General features: G+C 39.3%; 1 protein-coding gene across 1 annotated transcript in view; it reads right to left on the bottom strand.

The window, feature by feature from the left end:
* The window catches only part of LOC108552571 (neurogenic locus Notch protein), a gene marked incomplete at its 5' end in the record, with an annotated part of 159,672 nt that overhangs the window by 113,097 nt on the left and 20,942 nt on the right, over positions 1-25,633 (bottom strand). The window contains one exon of the mRNA XM_017907188.1: positions 7,691-7,824. Coding sequence (XP_017762677.1) covers positions 7,691-7,824 — 134 coding nt within the window. The remainder of the gene's footprint in view (positions 1-7,690; positions 7,825-25,633) is intronic.

Here is a 25,633-nt window from a genome sequence, read left to right as displayed (position 1 = left end):
TCCTTGGCGTGTTTCGCCACTCGGCCAGGCCGCAAACACGCGCGCGAGGATCGCGTTCTCGCGTTTTCCGTGACAACGGCACCCTGTGCGTGGCCGTGTACCCGATCCATCGACAAGATCATGGCAAAATCGATCCCGATCGCTCGAGTGTGACTCGTCCAACGATCGGGGAGAACTAGTTTCTGTATGGAAATCGGTCGAAAGGGAAATTAACCCCTCGATAATATGCAAGGATATGCGATGTACACGATCACGGAGGAAAGTGTCCTAAGGCTTATGTCCGTTTTGCTTAACACGTCTCACAGCAGGCGTTTTATTACTCGGTAGGGAGACATTTTATAAGTGGCGCTGACTGGTACACGGAAAACGCGAGATAAAGCGGCAAGAAATAAAATACTCGCGTTAAACCGAAGAGATTTAAACGAGGAAACGATGCGTTTGCTGGAATTACGCGCCGCGGCGGCGCTAGTGAGTTCGGTGCACTTAAGGCCGTCGCACCGGCGAAAAAATGGATCCACGCGTTCACTCGACATTTAATATTCTTTCAAACGGCACAGTCAACTGGCAATTATTACAGTTAAAAGGAAGAACTAGAGACAACTTTCATATCGCGATAAGAAAAGCAAAATAAAGAAACAATTATGACAGTGCACACCGCTTTGATATCAAACAATTTTTACTTGGAACTACGCCATTACGATATCTCGATATTCTACAGGATATTAAAACACTTCCTATATACTCGATATTAAGTACTGGTTGTAAGTAATATTAATACTACTAATATACTTCATCTATTCACGAACACGAGAGCTGATGTCACTCTACATGGTAACCGGCGTATCTAACCTAAAACGTTTCAAACGGCTTCCTATACGACTCCATAAAATAGGGGGAATTCGTGCCTGAAAGGTAGAAAAAAGGGTAACAGAGGGATTAAAAAAACAGCTTAATCGTGGAACACACGGTATCAAGATCGAGGAAGCAAGCTCGGCGGAAGCCTGGACCGCGTGTTCCTGCGCTTCTTGCCTCGTCGCGTCGTCGCGGCTCCCGAGGATTCAATTTAGAGGGGTAACAAGAGAAATAGAAGCGCACTGGCGGATATCCAGAGAAAACGAGCACGGACCTGGTGTTGTCCCCGTCTTCGTTCAGCTCTGGCTATCCCGCTCTAGCAGCCGATTAATCTATGGGCGTGCGGTTAATCGTTTAACCGGCGCTCGATAGAGCAGTTTCTAATTAGCGGAATGGAATGGAGGAGGCATGATCGGATCGTCGACCAGGGAAATCTCTTGCTGGTCGAGGTCGTCCCCGGCAAAAGGGACGACGTACCCGGTACTCTCGCTGAGAAGCCAGAAAACGTGCCTGGGACACGGGCACAGCTAGCCAGGTACGAGAGAGACCGACAGGCAACAGGCGTAAGCAAGGTGACTCCGTGCTTGGCGCGAAACGAAGACCTACCGTGGATGAAGCGATAGAGAAGGAAGGCAACTGCAAATTGAACCATTACGACTACCTATGCGACCAAGTGGACCTAGTCCCGAGACTGCAGTCCCTTAGATAGCTCTGGAATGGCTACGAGGAATGACTACGAGGCCCTTGCCAATGCCTGAAAAGACTATGCCGGTGAAAAAGTTGGAGTCCAGTAAAAACTCCCTAACTATTACGTCCAGTGCACGTTGAAATGAGTCGTGCAGGTCGGGAAGAAAACAGGCAGACGCGAATGGAGCAGAGTAGCAGGTGAGCTCCGTGTTGCAGATTGAACCATTACAAGTAACTGCACGAGCAAATCATTTCGAGCGAGTTTAGGATTTTTCTATTCTACAGCTAGGGAGAATAGTTACGAGCTGGTTGCGAGTACAAGAATCCACGGCTGTCTTATTTTATGAGCGTCGCGAAGCAAGAAACTGTCAAATGAAATTCCGCTGATTAAGACGAGATGCCAGAATAAATTTCGAATATTCGAGGACGAAAAGTGTGAAAATAACAGGAGGAGGAGGGTGAACAAACTCGCGATCTCGACGATTCCTCGTAACACCGAGATTCCGGAATAGTTATAGCCTCGTCCCGAAGCAAGCATCTCTATAAGGAACAACTCAGACGAGACCTCCCGATCACCGGCCATTAGGGCTACGCGATCCCGACACGCCTTTTACGAGTTTCGATTTTCACCGCTTATTGGTGTGTCGCAGACCTGGTCTGAGCATCCGGGCAACGGAAATAACGAGAACCCTGGCCCCGTAGCCTGAGCCTGCGTCTAGAAGAGCCGTCGCCTCAGGCGGCAGCGGAATAATTGCGGACGATTCCCGACCGCGGTCTCGTTAAACGCGAACCACCGCCCGAAGGAAAGACCGAAATGAAATCCGCAACGCGTGCAAGCTGCACGACCAGCTCTTCCTTTCGGCTAATGTCCGCGTTGACTGGCTTAAACAGATGCTTCGACGACGCGACCGCGACATAACGTGGCAATTTTGCACCGATGAGAGGCCGTAAAATTCACCAGCAAGTACCATTTTCTAGACGAGTTTCGACTTACGCCAACCATCTTCCGCCACCCTTTAATCTACATTCTCACCGGCGATCATTAATCGCGTTAAAAATCGACAGGCCATCATTCGATGCGGAACTTCTTCCTTATTACGCACCCCTTCTTTCCTGTTCTCGACTTCGTTCCCTGCATTGATCGTCTACTACTCACAAGGAGGGTGCGAGTCCTTCGGGTCACCGATTCAGTTGACACCTTGCAGGTTTCTAGATCTCATCATACAGTTCAAAAATATATATCACTATAGCCGCAACTACTCAATAGCTTTTGAAATATTAACGATTAAAGTTTTATTGCTCCTTTTATTACTACAGATTTATTTCCAATGGTTTTTAAATGGCAGTGTGATCTAATGGTGTCAATCGAAAATTCCTATGATGGAGGTCCGGAGTTCGACTTCACAACGAAGTATTGGTGGTTCGTATAAGTATAAGCCACCACGTGTAGTCTAGTATCCATCTAATTAGCACTAGGTTTGCGGACGCTATCTGTATGCCTCTTTCTACATATTTGACACCTGTCAAATTGACAGCTAAAGGAAACCACGTGTTTCTTTTTAACGATTATTTTAATTTAGAAACAATTACAATATTAAAAGTCTTGATATAAGTTAACTAAATCTGTTATCATCGTATAATTGGAGCAACCCATCCGGACAAACATAAAATGTGACAAAAATAGGCGTCTTGTTTTCTCTTCTAGCTGACACCTTGTATAAAATGTAGCTATTATAAGATCATACCTCTAGTCCTCATAAAAAAAATTTTCTTCGCCATTTACACGATGAATACAATGTAAGATCAGTATGGTTCTTTGCCGCGGTGGCTGAGAGTAGACATACCACCGCAAAGGGTTGATAGGCTACCGATCGGTAAAGTGTTAATAAAATAAATTTATTTTTGACAAAATAATAAGAATACTATGCAAGGAAAACAGTCCTCTATAGCAATCTTATTTATCACAGAAAGAATCCATTTGCTCGTCGAATCGGGGCACGAGCAACCACCTGTTCTCGGTCTACAGGAAGCCTGTCTCGTGGCAAGTTCCACGATCAGTTTTATACGAAGAGTACTACGAGGATGAGACATGTCTGGCAAAACAGGGTCTCGAGATGTTCAAAGTTCAAATCCCGAGCTGCTCGAGTAGATCTCGTAGGTGATCAAGGTATCCAAGCATCAACCCTAACGCCTATCGCTGAGGATCGTCGCGTCGGGCAAGCAGCGAGCCAACATCGCCGATTCCCGAGACGATAACCCGAGGAAACGGTAGCAGAGTGGCTTGAACGACGCGAAGTGGTCGGTGAGAGCAGAAGCACGAAGGTGGAACAGGCCAGGCGCTTGTTTAACGGGAAAAGGCGCGCGTTCGCGACGCAAAGCGGCGTAAAAGACGAAGGAGGGACGTGGTCGTGGAAGGTGGGGTCGCCATGGTCGTGGTCCGCCTGGGAACGACAGGACCACGCATTGTGATCCGGCGAGAAGGCCACGCTAGGCTGACCCTAGGCTTTACATTAACCATCCACCGTGTACGTACGCGCATAAATGGCCGCCACCCCCAGGCTTAAGTCGTACCTGTTGCACCGGCTAATCATTGCCCCGCGGACGCGCTCTTTTGTCTTCCCTTCCCTCCCAGTGCGTCCATTCCTGGGACAAGGTTGCGCAACGGGCCCCGGCTTTCTTGCGAACGTAAACAGAGTGGAACGTGGAACGCGACTTCATCGAAAAACCACCACCATCGCGCCCAAATTACGCGTCCAGGGGTAACCGTGGACTATGGTACCTTGTGTACATTCTTCCTCGAGACTCACCACGAAAACCAGTTCAAGGAGATACGTCGATCTTGACGATCCGTGAGAAAGGTAGTACTTTATTGAGGTTAGGTTTGGGGTGCTGAGGTTTTACACATTATGGTGCAAACTTGATATAAAGAGATTTTATGGTTAAGACAGTTATGATAACAGTTCTTTCATTAGTTTAGGTATTTAAGGTAAAAATATATGAAGATAATTTAATTCGTGATTTAAAAATGGACATTTCTATGTTTCTATGTCATGTCATGGAGAACCGACGATTTTTTCGCCATTTTCTGATGGATATTCCACAGATCGGTTATTTTCGGGGTGCAAGTAGCTAATTAACGAGGATTATTACTCTAGATGCTGTCAAGAGCCGGAGTAAGTATTTGTTAACCTTAATGTGCTGACGTATGACAAATTGACTCCTAATTGGTGTCACTATAAGCGATACGGAATCAATTGACAAGTACTGTTTTTAATGTGATTCGAAGTCAAATAACAAATAACAGCTCTTTAACACGTTGACTGTCATGGCGGTCATCAGTGACCGGCGTTTGCCTCCTGAGTGGAGCCATAGTGGTCACCAGTGTCCGTCAATATCAAATTTTTGAACCCCTTGCACTCAGTCGCCATTTGATAAAATTTCGAAGCTCGATATTAATTAATATATCAAATTTAAAATATTGTAACAGTATGCTAGGTATCGAAATTAAATAATTCTACGTGTTAATTATTATACGATTCCTTACTCACTGCTCACAAAAATATCATCAGCTTTATAGCAGAAAATTTTTCAACTCGTACCCTTCTTTCACCAAAAAATCGTCGAGCGCAAGGGGTTAAATTAATAAAGGTTAAATAAATAAAGAACTTTGAATAGAAAATACTAATAATTTGCACCAATTTTGCAATCTCGCTTAATAATTTTTCATTGTATCCTAAGAATAATATAATATAATAAGTGCATGGCAGTCGAAGTGTTAATAGCATTTCGATATCGATATTACACCGAATCTATACCAACATAGACTATCACTGAAATACCAAGGAACAGAAGGGGGTTGTCTGAGAGATTTCACCCATTATGGTACAAACTTGACGAAGATTGGCAATTTTATAGTAATTTTATAGTTGCGATGATAACAGTTCTTTCGCTAATTTAGACATTTAAATTGGAAATATATGGAGATATAATTTGCAATTCAAAATTTGGCATTTCTATGTTTGGTCCTTAATGGGTTAGCTGTTACATCATTATAACATAGACTATCATTGAAATACCTATCCCGGTATGTTGATGAAACTGATAAATTATGATACCGGTACTCTATCGAACTTCGTTAACTATAACTTATACTAAATTAAAATTTAACCTTCTCTAGTCTCTATCTAAATAATTTTTGAAAACTGGGCAATATTTTTGCGTAAATATAAGTACATTCAGTATGATGTACTCGGATTTCTATAAAATACCGGTGTCTGTCGTTTCGATAGGGGTTCCGCGAGAAAATGGTGGGAAAAGAGTGAGATGCAGAGGTCTCGGATTTTGATAATTTGATAACACAGGTATTTTGTTGGGAGATAAGTCGGAAAAGTCTGACTGTCGGGATCATTTCCCATGTACCGTGCGAGCAAGGGAAGTTGAGTCGCGTTAGGAGACCTTGATTTGTCTGTACACTTCCTGTCATTAGACTTTGATAAAAGTTACGATAGCAGCGAGGATTATGTAGAAAGTTGCTATGGTTTCTCGTGTTTTCTTGCCGGTTTTTAAAAATAACAGCGATTATTTTTTAATTGTTCGAGCTACGCGGAATATACGAAATAGATAATTGGGGATGATACGGATACAGTTGGGAACGTGTTAACGAGGTGTCTAATAAATGGCTCGTTGAGACATTTCCTACGTTTATGGGACAATTATATCGTCAAAGTGTTGGCGAAATCCGTTTCGTAAGTACAGAGTTTCGTCTTTCGAGCGTTTGACGCAAATCCTTGGCCTTGGAAAATTTACCTCGAAAAATGTAATTGAAGATGTCAGCAATTTGGCTCCGTTTCGAACAGGAATCAATAACAGATGCAGGAAATATTTTGGAAAGACACTAATTCTGTCTGTCCAATTTCTAAATTAAACTTGTTACACAATAAAACCACCAAATTATAAAAGTACATTAGGAAAGTACATTTGGACATTAATCAGTGATTACTACAATTAAATTAATTTAATTTTCAAATTCGAAATAATAGTAGGAACTTATATAACACTATTTGAACTTAATTTGTTCAAAATTCCAAATTTTTTCCAATCTAATTATCATACTGAAAATGTTCTGATCTTCCCATCTCATTGAATCATTTTTCCTGATATATAACCTATGTTGATCAATTTTTAACCCTCTGCACTCGAAAATTTTCCTATAAAATAATAGTAGGATCTTATATAACGCTGTTTGAACTTAATTTGGTCAATATTCGAAAATTTTTCCAATCTAATTATCATACTAAAAATGCTCTGATCTTCCCATCTCATTGAATCATTTTTCCTGATATATAACCTATGTTGATCAATTTTTAACCCTCTGCACTCGAAAATTTTCCTGTAAAATAATAGTAGGATCTTATATAACACTGTTTGAACTTAATTTGATTAAAATTCGAAAATTTTTCCAATCTAATAATTATCATACTAAAAATGTTCTGATCTTCCCATCTCATTGAATCATTTTTCCTGACATATAACCTATGCTGATAAATTTGTAACCCTCTGCACTCGAAAATTTTCTTACTACAAAAATATACCAATTCGAAGCTTTCCTTATATTTTTCTAAGCTCACTGATGCCATTTATGCCAAAATAAAAATTTTCCTCCGATACTTCACGTGTCTCCTAACCTAGCCACTGTAACGATACAAAACTATGCAAAATTAGTGCAAAAGGTTAACCCTTTGCACTCGAGGGGCGCCTCTCAGTCGCCATTTAATCAGACTCTAACGATAAATGTTAATTAATAAATCAAATTCACAATTATTCAACGATGCTTGGAACATCGAAATAAAATAATTCTACGTCTTAATTTGAATACGATTTCTTATTTACCGTTTTAGAAATATCGTCGACTCTGTGACAGAATGTCTTCGAATTACTATTTTCCTGTAACGAAAAGATCGCCGAGTGCAAAGGGTTAATATCCCAATTAATCGTGCTGCTACGAAAGGAGAAAAATATTTTCCCGTTCGACAGAGTGCAATTGCGACGAATTTTATAGCGAGCCAAATCGCTGACACCATCCACCCGCTTAGCCCTGGTCTGACCAGGACCGCGGAATAATAAGTAATAGAGAAAAAATTGGAGAACTCACCCTCTGGACAGGTGCACTCGTAATCCAAACCGTCGATCTGACGACACGTGCCTCCATTCTTACACGGCGATGGGTCGCAGGGAATATACTCGTTCTCGCAATTCTGGCCAGTGTATCCGCTCGAGCATATGCATCTGCGAATGTAACAGACTCGTTAAAATCGTCGTACTAGCAGGCGTCCGCGGAAACCGGGCTGATCGATTAAACGGTCTGATGAAACCGCGATTGACGGAGGCGATAAATTATTAGTTAATGCCCGCGTGATCAAGTCTTCCAGCGCTAATTACACCCTGCGCGTTCGAGCCGAGCGGCAGGGAGAACGGGAGGCAGCAACCGGCTTCCTCGGATCATGGGGAAAAGTGCAAGCCATCGATTTCATTCGCTGTGACGCCACTGGGTTTAATGAGCCACGTTCAATGGCGGAAAATCGAGGAACGTCGATTCGGTGGAGTGTCGGGAAATATTTTACAGCCTCGTAAGTATTATAAATAACGAGCGAATAAAGTAAGTGAGATCATTTTTCAACGTAAATTCGGAATTACGATAATAATTATTGATAAATATTGATTTCTGTCGGGAGAAAGTTTGAGCGACGTGGATGATTTTATAGAACGTGTATGGTAATCGTGATAATTTATATCGATAGAAAATGGTGGTGATTTGATATACTGTATGAAAATTTGTATTTATATACTGTGTAAGTTATATATATAATGTATATATAAATGGTAAGTATCGGAGTGATTTTTGATGAAGAAGGCGACAAGAAGATAATTTTTGAACGTTAATTACGAATTATGATAGTAATTACCGTGCTCCGTGATAAATATTAATTTGTATCGAATATTGTTGTAATTCGTGTTATGGGAAAGTTGATGGACGTTGGTGATTTTGTAAAATGTATACGGTAATTATGGTAATTTATATTGGAATAGATTTTAGCACGATGTACTGATTTTATAAGGGCGATTTTGGTCCCCATGGTGGTATCAGGTTTAATGAGGGCTGATGAAAAATCGTGCTGATTTAATATAGTATAGGAAAATGTATATTTATATACTACATAAGTGGCGCGGGTATGCTGATGGTAAGTGGTTTTAATGAAGAACATGTAGTGACAAGAGAATAATTTTTGAAATTAGTTTTGAATTATGGTAATCCGTAATAAATATTAATTTATACCGAATATTATATCCAATGAATATTATTATAATTTACGACATAATAAATTTTCATTTTATTTTCATATATTTAGGGACGAAAAGTTGGCTCCATTTGATGCAGTGTTAGAAAATATTATAATTTTGATAAATAACGAACACCGAAAGATTTTCACAAAAATATATAATAATAAAAATAATCCTAACGCTAAATCTAAATTATAACAATATTTATCGTGAATATTAAAAAATATTCTGAGAAATACTATGATAATTTATGTTACAACGAAAATCATTTGCCTGAAATGAAGAATAAAATAAAATAAAATAAATATTAAATATAAATATAAATAAAATAAAATGTATATGTCTTTATCTACAACTCTGAATTTATCTACGGAGTTATTTTTATTCTGTACCGTTTATTTCATATACCTATATATTATATATAAAATGTAAAATATTTTATAAAAAAATTTCGACTCCTTATGAAAGAATTTTTCCTTATCGAAACTACCCTGTGAATAACAGATGATTTTATACTAACGCGTAATATGCTTTCACCATCTGCTCCAAATAACAGGTAAACACGATGGACGAATAATTTTTATTACAAAAATTAAAATAAATATTCTAGGAAATTATTCCTACTCCGATTCATTCGTATAAAAAAATATTCAACTTTGTAAATTACGAAAGACAATTTCCTAGTACTTAAATAAATAAACACAAAAAATTTGTTACATTTTATAGACGACAAAATGCAAAAAACGAGATCCCAATAGATAACCACGAATCTCTCGTATAATACGAAAGCTGCACGGAATATTTTTAAAACCGCAGGCAATCGAGAATATCCATTTTAACAAACATACAATGGAAACACGAATCATTTCGATCGATTTCTCACAGTTCTCCCATTCATTGACTCTCATCGAGGCAACACGAGACCAACGAACCGCGTTAACTATTGGAACAATCAATATTTATAATACCGGTTCTGGCGGAGCGCCAACTTTTTGCGCTCAGCATACTTTTTATGCGCATATTTATGCACATCTATCGGCAAAAATGTGTGAACTACACGAATATTAATATACAAGTCGCTCCAGCCGGATAAACAGCGATTAAAAATTCAAATCTCCCGCTGAAAACGTGCGTGTAATAATAAATACGAAATTTAAAATGGCCTCTGGGAATTCTACAAATCGTTGCTATTTTACTATACGATCAATAAATCCAACCAAAAGTCAATTTCGCTTTGACGTAAAGCATATTTCTCGTAATTCAAACGTAAACACTATATCGAGTTCGTATACCCCGAGAATCTATCATTCGAGTCGGTGGAATAATGCTAGACATTAGCCTCGACTATATTTCGTCGATGAAATATAATACATTCGACGATATTCATCTCACGCGGTCAATATCGATATCGTATACCGTTGATAGAATTTTTATTTCATATTTACCGCTCGATTTATTACCCCTATAGACACCCACTTCTATACGCGAAAGCCACCCTGTATATTCGTCGAGTGAAAATTATCGATCATAATTACGATTCGAATCGGAGTCGAAACCGTTGGGATCGAAAGAATTCCGCGCGCCGGTTACGCATTAGGGAATATGGCGGATTATAACTGCATAAAGTATAGGTTATAACGAAAACAACGCACCTCGAGCTGGCAGCCAGCAGAAGCATCAAGAACACACGCGTGAGATACATTTTCGCACGATATCGATTCCCTCGGGTCACAGAAGGACGCTCTCCTCATATTTTGACCAAGACTCGTCGAATGTTTACACCATTTCCGAGAATCACCATCGTCAGAACTGCCTCTTTTTGCTTATCAAATTACAAAGCACTACAGGAATATAAACACATGCACGTACACCTTATACACTGACGCTCACACGGTACATGCGATAATACGAAATTACACAAGTTCACACGCCGTCGATTGCACTAGTTTCCTATCACAAACTGAACAGTCGTTGAGCAATAAATATCCGATAGAACAGAGGGCACAGTTTCTCGAGAAAACGTATACGACGAAAAAATGGCGGCTTCGGCACGGGCACTGTTTCTTCTCGGCCGGTATCGTGATTTATCACCGGCTCGATTCCGTCACGGGCATATGGTGTTTTCCTTGCCGCGGTACGTAGGGCATTTTCGACCGACTTCCATTTTCAAATTTCTTCCTTCAGTCACGTCTCTTCCAACGCGTCGAGAGGAAACGTTAAGCATCCGATAGAAAAGCAGATTAAAATAAGAGAACCGTTGAGAATTGGCCGAGCCGTCGGCGCATAGCGTTCCACACGATTGCACGTAATTGTCTGAATAACCAGATGTAGTCCTCGGAAATTTCACTTCGTGATATCGATGTATATTTTCTATCGGCCACTCTCGCGAAGAGTAGATAGTCAAATAAACTATATGAAGTGCACAACAAAATAAACTATACGTCAACGTTTAAAAGAAAAAAAACAAACTCCGCTCACGGGACTGTTAGGGTGCGGGAGAAGGACAGAGAGATAGAGCATGACGGTCGAACGAGCCCGCCTGTAAGTGTGTATATCTCAGCCGTTCCTCGTCCCAGAGAGAAACGTAGCCGCTCTTTTCTCACGCTCGTTCGCGTCGCTTTTCGTCGCCGTGGCGCGTTTCACTTCGACCAGAGAATCTCCCGATAGAATCCGTGCACCGTCGTCCCGATCATCCGTTTCGCGTGACAGTGCGCCGCGAGTGCTTTAAACTCTCTTAAATTCGTTCAAATTGCCTCTATCCTGTGTTACGTCGGAACGCCGACGAGCTGCCCATGACGGTTGACCAGAGGGACACGAGGCGTTGCCAAATCTCGCGTGTCTCAGCATCGAACCACTGTCAAGTCACTCATTTTCGAACGTGCTTCTGCAACTGCGTATTATTCACCGATACACTACCACGAAACTGCAGTCCGCGTCTAACTTTTTATACGGTACACTAAACGATTCTCGAGATGGAATTTGACACCGGAATATCTTGAAGGGCATCGAAGCACGCTACGCAACGCTTACCGGTCTTTCCGTAACAGAGCGCGCCACATTGAAAATCCCACGAAAATGCCGACGAAACGATACGAAATATCGCGATACGTAAACTACAGTCACTAACGGAACACTCTCGAATCACGATAGAATGTCACGTCGCGTAGCCACCTGTTTTCGCGCGTATTTTCCACAGTCGCTGGTGGACCGAAAGGGTGAACTCGGCAGAGACACGCGCAGAACGTGTATCGTCCTCAAACGGCTAGCGACAGACTAACCTTACTTTCAAGACTGGGCCGTTCAGAGGGCGCCACCGTCACCAGTGACCCTCTCTGCTGGCGTCACAGCCGATTCCCCCCCGTTGGGACGTCGTGACTCTGTTTTCCTTCTTCGTTTACCATACAGCGTCGCTCTGTTTATCTCTCCTGCTCGCGCCTGTTAACCGAAGTCCCCTCGGCTCGTTCCGTCACCCTTCGTTAGTCTTCGACTATGCTTCGCGTTATCCTACTTTCGCGCACCGCGGCTCCGTAAGATCTTCTCATTTTAGCTACCACCTAGAGCCCTAGGTCGTAGAAACGATGCGGAATCATTGCGTGCATCTCAGGTCTCTGCCCCTGTCCCTCCACCATCGACGATAGTATGCAAGAATTTTGCTAATTCGATAGTTACACGATATTCCCCGCATGTATATGCTGAGACGACACGGAACGAAATTCGTTACAGCCACTCCGCGTTTTTGTCACAGGGCGCTAATTGCGCACATTTTTGCGCACAGGTACGTTCCTACGAGAACGTGCGCCTGTGCTTTTTTTGCAATTTTTGCAATTTTTGCAATTTCTAATGCACTTATTCGTTCCTATTTCCTTCGATTTATTTCATTCGAGTTATTTTCAACTATAGTATCACACTTTGCTCCAAACGGCGTCAGATACGAATTTTTTGCATTTCTTAGCAGCTAGTACACGACACATAGAAAACCGTTACTTTCAACTACTCCAGCTGCACGTTTCAAAAACATCGTTAGCAACAAAAGCTAAAAAATCGAACGTCGTCAGCCATCGATCAACTTTCTCCAGTCCCTGAGTATGAAATATTTTCCCATGACGGCATTTTTCAGTCGAACACGTTGCAATTACTCCACCGTCCCTAGGATTCATGTAGATTTACAGTACGCCTGAAAAATCGCGTTTAATCCGTTCGTATGAATATTTATGCGCCGGTCGAGTAAACAGACCGCAGGCCTGGAGCGTGCCGGAGATACGAAAATTCCGATTAAATCTTGTTGACCGACCCGCTTAACAGCATCTCCGACGGGACGAAGGTGGCCGATTTAAAAATTTAATTTTCACTTGTTTACACGTGTCTGCGAACGGAACGGCTTGCGGGCACTACGAACGACGGGGTTTCCAAAGGCTAGAGGGGGGGATGATCCGAATCTCCCCTTCCACGGACATAGACTGCCAACCCTCCTCGAGCTTCCTCTCCGGACCCACATTGCAAATCTCCCTCGTCTAATCCATTATTCCGCATCGTCGATCGCCAATGATTTCCGATACATTCGATATTTTCTCGTCCCCCGATCGCACGTAGATTACCCGTGATCTCGAGAAGCGTTGGGACGGTCCTGAGCGCCCGCGAATTCGCTCCACTTACTTTACGGGAAACTGCGCAGGCGCACGACACCCCCTGGCGGACGCCGGAATAAATCACGTCGGCCACCGCTTGACTCGAGTGGTACACCGTACACTCCCTTCGACGGAATACGAATCTTGATAATTCCAACCTCTCTAACCTCTTTCAAGACGCCTTTTTCTCCGCAATCAACGCAACGATATAATAATACGAAGTATAAAGCATGCAAATGTAGAATAAAAATGATTTTCCATACGTTCAGATGTATCTTTTCGTATCTGTAATTTAAATTGTAAATAACCAGTCCTCTATGAGTCAAAGTAGACAAACTTTTATCGCAGCCAGCTCTACGACTAGTTATAACCTATAACCTGACGTGGCACAAGATTTTCGAAACCATTATTTTCTTTCAATTTTCTCAGTGCCACCCACACGTAGATTTTATTCAAAGATTTTAAGAAACCAAAACAACAAAGTGCAATAATACTTAACAGACAAAGCAAGTATTTTAAACCTCAGTTTACACTTGGCCAATGTTGGAAAAATAAGTTAGGTTATATACAAAAATTAATCTAGAATATAAGATGTGTATAAATAATTTATAAAACTTAGATTTCGAATAACGTTTATATACACATTAAATAAGAATTGGGGGGTTAGTGAACTACATCACGTACCCTCTTGACACTCTCACGAATCAGTTAGAATCATTCAAAGATAGATATACCTTCCTAGAGCAATAAATCCTAGTTATTTTACAATTATAAACTCATAATCTCAATTGTCAGCGCAGACTTTATTCCTCTATTCGAAACTCGAATGTTTCGAACGTGTGAGTTGTGGAAGTTGGACTGTACTGAAATGGAACGTTAGCAAAGGGGTTTCGAAACCGTGCGGACCAGGCAAGAAAGTCGATACTTGGATCGACGGGACAGGGTCCCAGCCGATCATCGAGAGACACGAAGGATTTTCATATCGCGGTGGGTGTCTCTGTTACGAATACGACCATTGTCTTGGGGCGTTGTCCAACGACTCGGCAGGTATCGGACAGGACACGTATAAAGCTGTACGGTCCCTGGACGACTATTCGATTCCCGGGCAGTGAAGCACACGGTCGAGGGGTTAGCCACGTTGATGTTTATGCGTCTCCGTTATATGATTCATATCGGATGCCAGGTCGGCCACGACAGGAGGAAGTTGCAGCGTTGGGTCCCGACAGTCGAAGGAAGAAAATATGTCAGAAGTGATCCGGGAACCAGTTGGGAAGCGGAGTTTCGAGCGGCGCGCGGTGTTTTCGGCGTCGAACACGCGCTTCCCCGTGGTTCACGATGGGAATAAAAAGGAAAAAAGGAAAGAAAACGGGAGAGAGGAGGAGAAGGAGAGGAAGAGGAATTCGAGAGATGGTATAAAGGAAGAGAAAAAGTCGCCGGGTAGTCGACTCGGAGTATCGAAGATCCCGTTTTCTCTATTTGTTCCCCTCGTTTCGACAAATTCGGAAATTTACAGCGAAATATAAAACCGTCGAAAACACGGCCGTATATTTTTCCGGCCGATTTTATCTGACGTTTGACACCGTCCACTTACGAACATGTAAATGTCGAAGTTGCCACGGTATACGTGAGCGTGGAGACAATATATGGACACGTCTGTGTGTAAGAATTCGAGTTTTTATTACTTTTTCTACTTTCTTCGGCGGTTTTTTGATTTTGTCTCACGCGTTATTTTTGGTTGTAATATTTCGAGGAACCGTGAGTCCTGTCGCTGCGAGGAGAGGGGAGACGAAAAATATTAATGCTGCAACCGTGCAGCGAATCACGATTCCTTTTTTATACGACCGACTATTTTTCGGTCGGCTAATTAATTAGGCACGCGATGAGCATTAAGATTCTACTGGCAATTAAGTCCTCAGTGTTCGAGGGCTTCTACCACCAACACCGAACGTGTCTCGGCTACCAGAAGCATCACGCCGTGGAACATTCGTTGAAATACAAAATGAAAACTAACCTATGGGGTATAAATATGAGCGCAGTCCCTTCATGCAGCTTTTTCACCTCGCCTGTTTCATCGTAGAGAGAAAATAATAATTTGCTATATATATTAATTAGAAATCTGGAGTATCATTGTTACATAAATTACTCGAATAATACTTGATACTTTCTCCAAAGACGACTTTCAGTCGCAATTTAATAAAACTGTAATTTAAAGAAATAATGTAACAATACAGGAAATATTATATAACATAAACTGCAAATAATTTTTGGTTTCCAAACTATTAATTTTTCCTAGCAAAAAGATTATTTGAAGAGAATTCTGTTATAATTATTCCAAACAGCAGAGCCAAAATTTTATTTTTATAACTTTATTCAACTCTGACAAACTTATGTCAGAAAATTTGAATTTTGAAATTCTAAAACTCTATTTTTACTGTATTTTAAAGAAATTTGTAGTATGCCTGTCATATAATATGACAAACACCATTTCTAATCCCAAATTTTTCATTATATACCAGTATCACAAATCAATTAAATATCTATCTGCTTATGTATATACATATGCTAACATATGTACCGTGAAGTCCCAAAAGCACGATCATTTAGCAAATATGTAAGACCATTATAAAACATCCCTCTTGAGACAGGGCAACGTGAATGAAATATATATTGAAACCAACTATAATTTAGAATATAATCCAGTGCGAAGCTTCAACCTATACATAAGGCCCATACCTCGCGTTATAGTATTCTCAAACGATTCCTCGAAAGTAAAAAAGAACCGAGTAGGCGAAGGACACTTCACGCGTGCAACTGCAAAATCAATTTCCCTGAGAAGCACCAGTGGCCTCAAGGATCCATCCAAGGTCGCGTGTTGGGCCTCTCCCGTTCCCCTTGACAGGCCCGATTCCATCGCGAGCACCGCGTACGCGATAACACTGCGAAATGAAGTCATTTCGGTCCGCAAGAGCGCGCAAGCACCGCGGCAAAACCGGCGGCAAGAAAGGGTCCCGCTCGCGCGCACGACAAATGCAAAAAGGCGCACCGATGCACGAAACTAATGGGACCGGGCCCGAGAGAGGGACGAATCGATGGCAGTTTGTCACGATCGGCGATCGGTCCGGGGGCTCGTTATCATCGAGACCGCGACTCCGAGCGCGGCCTTCGTCCCAGCGCCATTTTATTCGGCCCCTCTCGGGCCCCAGACAGGGGACCGGAGCAAAAGGATCGCAGCGACGTAGCGGATCCTCGCGACACTGCGAGAGGATCTAGCCCGGGGAGGTTTTTGCGGAGAACGGAGCCGAGTGTACCATTGACCGTGGCATAATTTCGCCATTCGTTTCGACGTCCAGTTATTTCGTGCTGGAGGAACGGCATGGAACGGGGGAACGATCCTCTTCCACGAAGAGGAACAGGAACACGGTTGAGAAAGGGACAGGGGAGAAAGAACAATTCCCTGTTCATTTTTCAAAGGAGACCTTCGGGGAGACACAGAGGAGGACACGGTGAAGAAAAAGACGATTTTTGATTAGGCTACCTAATGCTCAGATGACTACTGTACTCTGATATTATTGCCATTGTTTTCTTCTTCTCTTGTATATTAATTTAAGAAAGTATTTTATGTAAATATAACACGATTTCTTGGAAAGTATCCTGTAGAATTTGATGCAAAGGTACAGAATTTTTAATGCTTTGTATTCGAAATATTCAGTCATCGAATGAACTATCATTACAACTCGAATGTTTGAGAAACAAGTCTTCATCGTAGGACCCAGGAATTTTAAAATCTTTATATCTTTCCTTAAATTTGAACGATAAGAAAGTAGGAAAATTCATTTCTGTAAATTCAGAGATTTATTGCCTTCCAGTAACTCAGACCATAGTTGCATTCCTTGCAAATCATAAGCTGTTTTTTGATTTTTTAATTTTCTATAAGCAGGACAGCCTCTATGGTGTCAGCCACCGGAACCTGTTTTCTGAACCTATCCGTGTGGAATATCGTACAATTTCTACAATTTTCGTTGTTTTGTGGTGAAAAAATTCAGGAATATTTTCGAGACGTGAATAAATAAGCGGCCGGAAACCTCGTGTCAAAAGATGTGACGGTTTCTTCGGAAAAAATTGTTAAAGTCGCGGTTCTTAAGGCGCAGGGGACACCCTTAATCGAATCCGTGACGGCGAATTTGACGGCAGTTTTGTCGTTTGCGAGGCCGGAAATTGATAGCGGCCGTTACGGGGTTCGCTGATTTAATTGACGTCAAATTGGAACGGCGCGGGCAGATTGAAATCGCAAGCGATCGGGCGGGGGTCCGGGCCCCTCGAGACGCTCGTTCCCGATCTTCTTTACGAGGCCATCAAGCCCACCGATGAAAACATTCTCGCACGGAATATTAAGTGCACTCTCGGTTAATGATAACCCACCGTCCTTCAGCTATTGATACGCATTGCATGGGATCATTACGGCTTCATAATGTTACGATATCGAGGTGAGATTTTACTTTGGACGCCAAGGAAAGCGGCGAGGCTCGCCGGTGATTCAAGAACAAAGCAGTCTGCTTGTAAGGAACTTTACGTAACGTGAATTATTATTTTTAGTACCCCTTCTTGAATCTTCTTTCATTTGCTACTAATATTTTTCATTTATCACTGTTTATTATTTTTTAGTTTAATTAAATTTTCTCTTATCTGATTTCTCAGGTTGCACAATATATTTTTCTTAATTATAATTTATATTGGTTCTCATGCTTCTTATTTTTGGTACCCTTTGTTGAATCTTCTTTCATTTGCTACTAATATTTTTCATTTATCACTGTTTATTATTCTTTAATTTAATTAAATTTTCTCTTATCTGATTTCTCAGGTTGCACAATATATTTTTCTTAATTATAATTTATATTGGTTCTCATGCTTCTTATTTTTGGTACCCTTTCTTGAATCTTCTTTCATTTGCTACTAATATTTTTCATTTATCACTGTTTATTATTCTTTAATTTAATTAAATTTTCTCTTATCTGATTTCTCAGGTTTTACAATATATTTTTCTTAATTAACATTGTTCCTCGTGCTTCTTATTTTTGGTACCCCTTCTTGAATCTTCTTTCATTTGCTATTAATATTTTTCAATTATCTTTATTTGTTATTTTTTAATTTAATTAAATTTTCTCTAATTTCATTTCCCAGGTTATACAATATATTTTTCTTAATTATAATTTATATTGTTTCTCATGCTTCTTATTTTTGGTACCCTTTCTTGAATCTTCTTTCATTTGCTACTAATATCTTTCATTTATCTTTATTTATTATTTTCTAATTTATTTAAATTTTTCTAATTTGATTTCCCTGGTTATACAATATATTTTTCTTAATTTACATTGTTCCTCGTGCTTCTTATTTTTGGTACCCCTTCTTGAATCTTCTTTCATTTGCTATTAATATTTTTCAATTATCTTTATTTGTTATTTTTTAATTTAATTAAATTTTCTCTAATTTCATTTCCCAGGTTATACAATATATTTTTCTTAATTATAATTTATATTGTTTCTCATGCTTCTTATTTTTGGTACCCTTTCTTGAATCTTCTTTCATTTGCTACTAATATCTTTCATTTATCTTTATTTATTATTTTCTAATTTATTTAAATTTTTCTAATTTGATTTCCCTGGTTATACAATATATTTTTCTTAAATATAATTTATACTATTTGTCATGCTTCTTATTTTTGGTGCCCTTTCTTGAATCTTCTTTCATTTGCTACTAATAATGTTTATTATCTTTGTTCACCTGTTTTTAATTTAATTACATTTCTTCTTATTTGATTTCATAGGTCATACAATATATTTTTCTTAATTATAATTTATATTGTTTCCCATGCTTCTTATTTTTAGTACCCCTTCTCGAATCTTCTTTCATTTGCTACTAATATTTTACATTATCTTTGTTTATCCTTTTATAATTTAATTAAATTTCTTCTCATTTGATTTCTCTTGTTATACAATATATCGTCGTTAAATATAATTTATTTTCATTCATTCAGTGTTCCAATTTTTCTTTATAAATTATTTTCAATTCTTTAATTATGCTTGTTTATTTTCTTGAATATAACTTAATTTCCTTTCATTTAACTTTCTTAATAATTTTCTTCTTCCTTTGAATTTAACTTAATGTTCCTTTTACTTTTTGAGGATCGATATTTTTTAATTTTTTGAGACAGAGTGGAAGCTGCACGTGTTATATTCGATGGCGATCTTACCGCGACAGGAAGTCGGACTCGTCGATTATGGGGGTTACGCAAACGTCGGTGGAAATCGCGGGAAAAATGATCGACTCGAGTTAGGATACGAGTAACGGATGTCGCAAGGATTATTCCGGTTCCCGCGCATTCTCGTGCTTCTTTCGCACGGAGCTGCCACGGAACATTGTTCCGAACTGAGATCTAGATCATCTCATTGATTATACATCAGCGTAGCCGTTATGCGTTTTACGTTTCACGAAACGAGACCGAGACGGGTTTATCTTATTCATACCACTCGTGTCTTTGTTTGTTCGAATTACCAGCATTTTATTTCCGTACACAGCTACGATATTTACAACCATTGTCTATGGGTGTACGAGCTTCATGGGGTTGACGATGAGAATGAAACTTCCTATCCGAGGTGTCGCTAATTTTTACCATTTCTTGAAAACAGAATTTTTCAATAAAAATGAAATACAATATTTCTGTAATAAATCTTTAATATTGCAGAGGCAATAATTATTTTCAAAAATTCTTATTCTTGAAAAAAAAGAAATACATCAAATATTTCATTCTATTGAAACCAAAATTTTAAATGAAATATTTCCTATCATTTTACAGGAACCCAAAAATCTCCCATTCTTTAAAAAAAAAAAAATAAAATAAAATATTAAGAATACATCAGATACTTTATTTTATAGAAAACAAAATTGTCAATAAAATGATATTTCCTATCATTTCACAGGAACTCAAAAACCTCCCATTCTTGAAAAGAAATAAAATAAAATAAAATAAATTAAAAATACGTTAAATATTTAATTCTATGGAAACCAAAATTATAAATAAAATGATATTATTTATCATATCACAGAAACCCAAAAATCTCCCATTCTTTAAAAAAAAAATAAAATAAAATAAATTAAAAATACGTTAAATATTTAATTCTATGGAAACCAAAATTATAAATAAAATGATATTATTTATCATATCACAGGAACCCAAAAATCTTCATTCTTAAAAAAAAAAAAATGCGCAATAATCCTCATAATTGACCTTCAGGCAACATTCTTCCGTTTCCCATAAAAATATCGTCCTCGATTATATTTCTATCTATACCATTTATTACCTCATCTATAACGCGCATCGACTACAATAGAACCCGTAAAACATAATCACGCGTCGTGGCTGGGTGCGCATAGTACTGTTCATCCTTGAGCTAAATCCATCTTCTCGTAGGTCGCGAGCCGATTGTCGCGTATGAACGAAATTCATTCATCGTTCGGTGCCGGCCCTGGCGAAACTCCCAATTTGCCGGACTAATCGCTACACTTGGGCAACAATTAATTCCGCGTCGGGTATTGTGTGTCCGGGGCCATGACGTAAACGGATGCACCGCGCGTAAAGTAAGGAGCATAACGCCGGGCTAACGCGGCTAATGGAACGCCGGCACAGGGCGCTTTCCCACCGTCGTAATTGCCTGAATTGGTCGGGCTCGATAATCGTTACGTCACACGATTCTCCACCATCAACTTCCCCGTTGGATATTCCCCTGTTCGCAAAATTTCGCTCTCACCGTAAACCCGCCGAAGAATCCAGGCTACACCGTTTCGCGCTCGCCGATTCTACGGGGTGTTCAACAAAACACGATATCTTGGCACGGGGTCTGAATCTTTATACAAAACTGAATCGAAAAGGAACAATGAATTTTTTTCAAATCGGGCTCCGTTTTCGAGAAAATCGACTCGAAAGTGTGACACACGTGTGTGCACGTAATTTCAATATGAAGCGAGAAAATGGAGGCTGGGTAAATTGGATCGATAATAAGCATGGAGGTTGATAGATGGTGCATCATAATGTTAATTACAGGTAGAAATATTGATATAAATTAAATAAATAAAATAAAATAGACGAAATGGGAATAAGTGCACACACGGTGTCACATTTTCAAAAGCGATTTTCTCGAAAACGAGGCTTCATTTCGAAAAATTTTATTCTTCATTTTCGATTCATTTTTTCGCGCTGAATCACACCGTAGGTGATAATATACCAATTTGCGAAACACTCGGTATACTCGCAATTTCTCATTAATTATCGTTACTGTTGCGTCAGTCGATTATGTAATATGTAATTTCTTCAAATGAGTGAATGATGAGATATTATGCTGGGTACATTATGATAAATTATATGATCCTATGCTGTGGTAAAATTTCGAAATACCGAATATCCTGACACGTAACAAAATTTAGATTATCGGTATTATTTTATTTCGATTCATTTTCAGGCGAATTTCCACGAAAATGCTCGAAATGAAAGATGGGAAGATTCGCGCTGTAAATTCGAAATTAAAACAGACGCACAGGGAAGTACGGGAATGGGGGATAATTATAGAAGGTTATCGTTATGGAAGTATTAATTCGACAAAGTATCCTTTCACTTGTTGCTTCGTTCCGTGTTCAATTGCATACTAATGTCATGCCTCGGGGCGATCGCTAGATATGTATAATATATTGTTGCATGATTAGTGGCGTTACCGCATACAACATTAACGCCATTTACACCGTGAAATGCAACGTTAAGATAAACATTGATACACCTTTACCATTACGAAATTGCCACGGGTCTGCATCACCGGAATAAAATCCCGTTCCAATAATAAACAACCTGTGCGATTACCACATTTTCACTCCCCTCAAAGCAACCAATTTATATTACAAATCACAAATATTCAGATAAAAGGCCACTTTCAAAAATTTCTTATCTTCACATAACATTCTATATTTATAATATTAACCCTCTGCACTCGACAATTTTTTGGCCAAAGTAAATAAGAAATCGTATAATAATTGACAAGTAGAATTATTTCATTTCGATACTTTGCACACCGTTACGTTATTTTAAATTTGATATATTAAATAATATCGAGCTTCGAAATTTTATCAAATGGTGACTGAAGGACGCCCTCTCGAGTGCAAAGGGTTAATATTTATTTTTAGGGTAGAATAAACGTGCAGAAGGTGATTTTAGGGTCTCAAAACCACCCCCATTTTACATTTACCAAAAATGAGAAGATTATGCCTAATATACACTCGATTTTCTATATTTATACACAGAGTGGGCCGGAATTTGTTGTATAATCCAGTAAGGGGCGATTCTATGTGAAAAAGCAAATTGAAAAGAAAGAATAAAATTTTTTAATTCGAGGTTTCGTTTACGAGAAAATTGAGTTTGAAATTCATGGGGTGGGCACTTATGACTTTAACGTCCGCCATTTTCTTTTTCTTTTTTGTTGTTTAATTAGTCTATTCATTCAATATGAATGTAAAAATACTAGAAATGATTATGAACATATATACATACAGTCTATAGTGAATATCGTTGCGCCAAGTGTCGAATAAAACCATGCACACCCCACGAATTTTCACCCTGGATTTTCTCAAAAACGAAGCCTCCAACTAAAAAATTTTATTCCACCTTTTCGACTTATTTTTACACATAGAATTCGACGCAGTAATAAAATTATATACTTTACTCATGAAATTTGATTTTTATGTATTAAATAAATCTTCGTTGTTATAAATTTTTATCACGATACTTCCTTATTATTTTGCTTATTATTATCTATTATAATTTTCATCAGGATCTTAGATGTCGCTTTGTAAATACGCGAATTAAAGGCACAGGAATTCCTAAGCCCGTTGCGCAACGAGGATGCAAAAATTCCGTATTGACGCTCACCGAAGACAGCCTTTTGTTCTCACCGGAGATCGCGCACCACGCGATAGATCATCGATCCTCGCGATTAATCATCGCGGCCTTTTGCGTGGTCAATTTCTCTTGTCAATATGGCTGACTCTCGTTTATCCGCAGGATCAAGAGAGGATCAGGGTTAAGTGTGGCGTGAGGTCGGGAAAATTGAATTTTGAATGGAAATATCGGGTACCGTGAGGAAAATTCTGTCAATATCAAGGTTCTGTCAATGTCAAGGTATTTCGTGGGTTGAAATAGGGTAGTTTAACCGCAGGATCAAGAAAGGATCAGGGTTAAGTGTGACGTGAGGTCGGGAAAATTGAATTTTGAATGGAAATATCGGGTACCGTGAGGAAAATTCTGTCAATATCAAGGTTCTGTCAATATCAAGGTTCTGTCAATGTCAAGGTATTTCGTGGGTTGAAATAGGGTAGTTTAACCGCAGGATCAAGAGAGGATCAGGGTTAAGTGTGACGTGAGGTTGAGAAAATTGAATTTTGAATGGAAATATTGAGTACCGTGAGGAAAATCCTGCCAATATCAAGATTCTGTCAATATCAAGGTATTTCGTGAGTTGAAATAGGGTGCGTAGAGTAGGGTAGTTCAACCGCAGGATCAAGAGAGGATCAGGATTGAGTGATGCGAGGTCAGGAAAATTGAATTTTAAATGAAAATATTGAGTACCGTGAGGAAAATCCTGCCAATATCAAGGTTCTGTCAATGTCAAGGTATTGCGTGGGTTGAAATAAGGTGCGTAGAGTAGGATCAAGAGAGGATCAGGGCTGAGTGATGCGAGGTCAGGAAAATTGAATTTTAAATGAAAATATTGAGTACTGTGAGGAAAATCCTGCCAATATCAAGATTCTGTCAATGTTAAGGTATTTCGTGGGTTGAAATAGGGTAGTTTAACCGCAGGATCAAGAGAGGATCAGGGTTGAGTGACGCGAGGTCAGGAAAATTAAATTTTAAATGGAAATATCGGGTACCGTGAGGAAAATTCTGTCAATATCAAGGTTCTGTCAATGTCAAGGTACTTCATAGGTTGAAATAGGGTGCGTAGAGTATAAAAAATATATTAAATAAATTGGCAGGTGATAGATCCAGGAAGTAAGTGAATAAAAAATCGGAAACGGAAATGGATGAGAAAAATTCAATGCTATATATAATCTATGTATAAGTACTATATTTACAGGAGATAGGGAAGCGACGTAAATCCTAGGACGCATATAGACGTCCTTCGGGGAAAGAAGGATAATACACTGCACGACTATATTACTGGCTCGATCTTTTTTACTCGAATTGAATTATTAGTATAAGTTAGCATAAATTATTATGCCTGCTTTGTTAATTATACACGAATTAATATCTAACCCTACACCAGGCCAAACCTACCGATGCCAGGGTAATTTTACTGTCGGGGATGGAAGCAGAGATTCACGGACGGTCAGTAATTTATTTCTAAAAATTTTATTAATATCAAACCGTTCTCATGATCCTTTTACGTCCGCCGTCTGCTAATTATACAGGAATAATTCTAGGTTGCGATACAAACGAGAGGTACACACACGCTCCGACTTTCTTTCAGCCTTAAGGGGTTCAACAAGTTTTATAGCTACGCCGGGCAAAAAGGAAGTTCCCAATGCGCATATCTAAACAAACAAAAAGGAAAAAAGGGAGGAGAACACGAAGGCTGAGGCAGATTCCTCTGATACCCCTTCTCGTTGACCTAATTGGTCGCGATGGCACAAGTCTCACTTTAACGAGTGATCCATCGATAGATCAAGACTTCACGACTTTGCGAATCGTCCTTAGTCCTAATCCTTCCTTACAATTCCTCTTAAAGGATTCAGTTTTATCTGTGTACGTGTCTGGGAGTTTATAGTCTTCCAAAAATTGGGACAATCGTAAGGTGTCAAAGCGATTAATCCAATTTTTGAATTCTCTTTTATTTTAGTAATATATAAATTTATTATTTTTATTTTTAGTATCAAATTAATTGAGGCAATCATAAGGTGACAAAATGAGTAATCCAATTTTTCAATTGTTCCTCATTTCATATATAAAATATAGAAATTTATTAATATTGTTTAATTATTGTATAATTACTGTATAAATATTTAATAACTATTGTATAATTTATTAATATATATATATA

The sequence above is a fragment of the Eufriesea mexicana genome, unplaced genomic scaffold (genome assembly GCF_001483705.2).
Source record: "Eufriesea mexicana isolate 0111107269 unplaced genomic scaffold, ASM148370v2 scaffold7170, whole genome shotgun sequence".
Lineage (NCBI taxonomy): Eukaryota > Metazoa > Arthropoda > Insecta > Hymenoptera > Apidae > Eufriesea > Eufriesea mexicana.
Note: the sequence above shows the minus strand (reverse complement) of the source record. Positions and strands in the feature narration are given on the sequence as shown.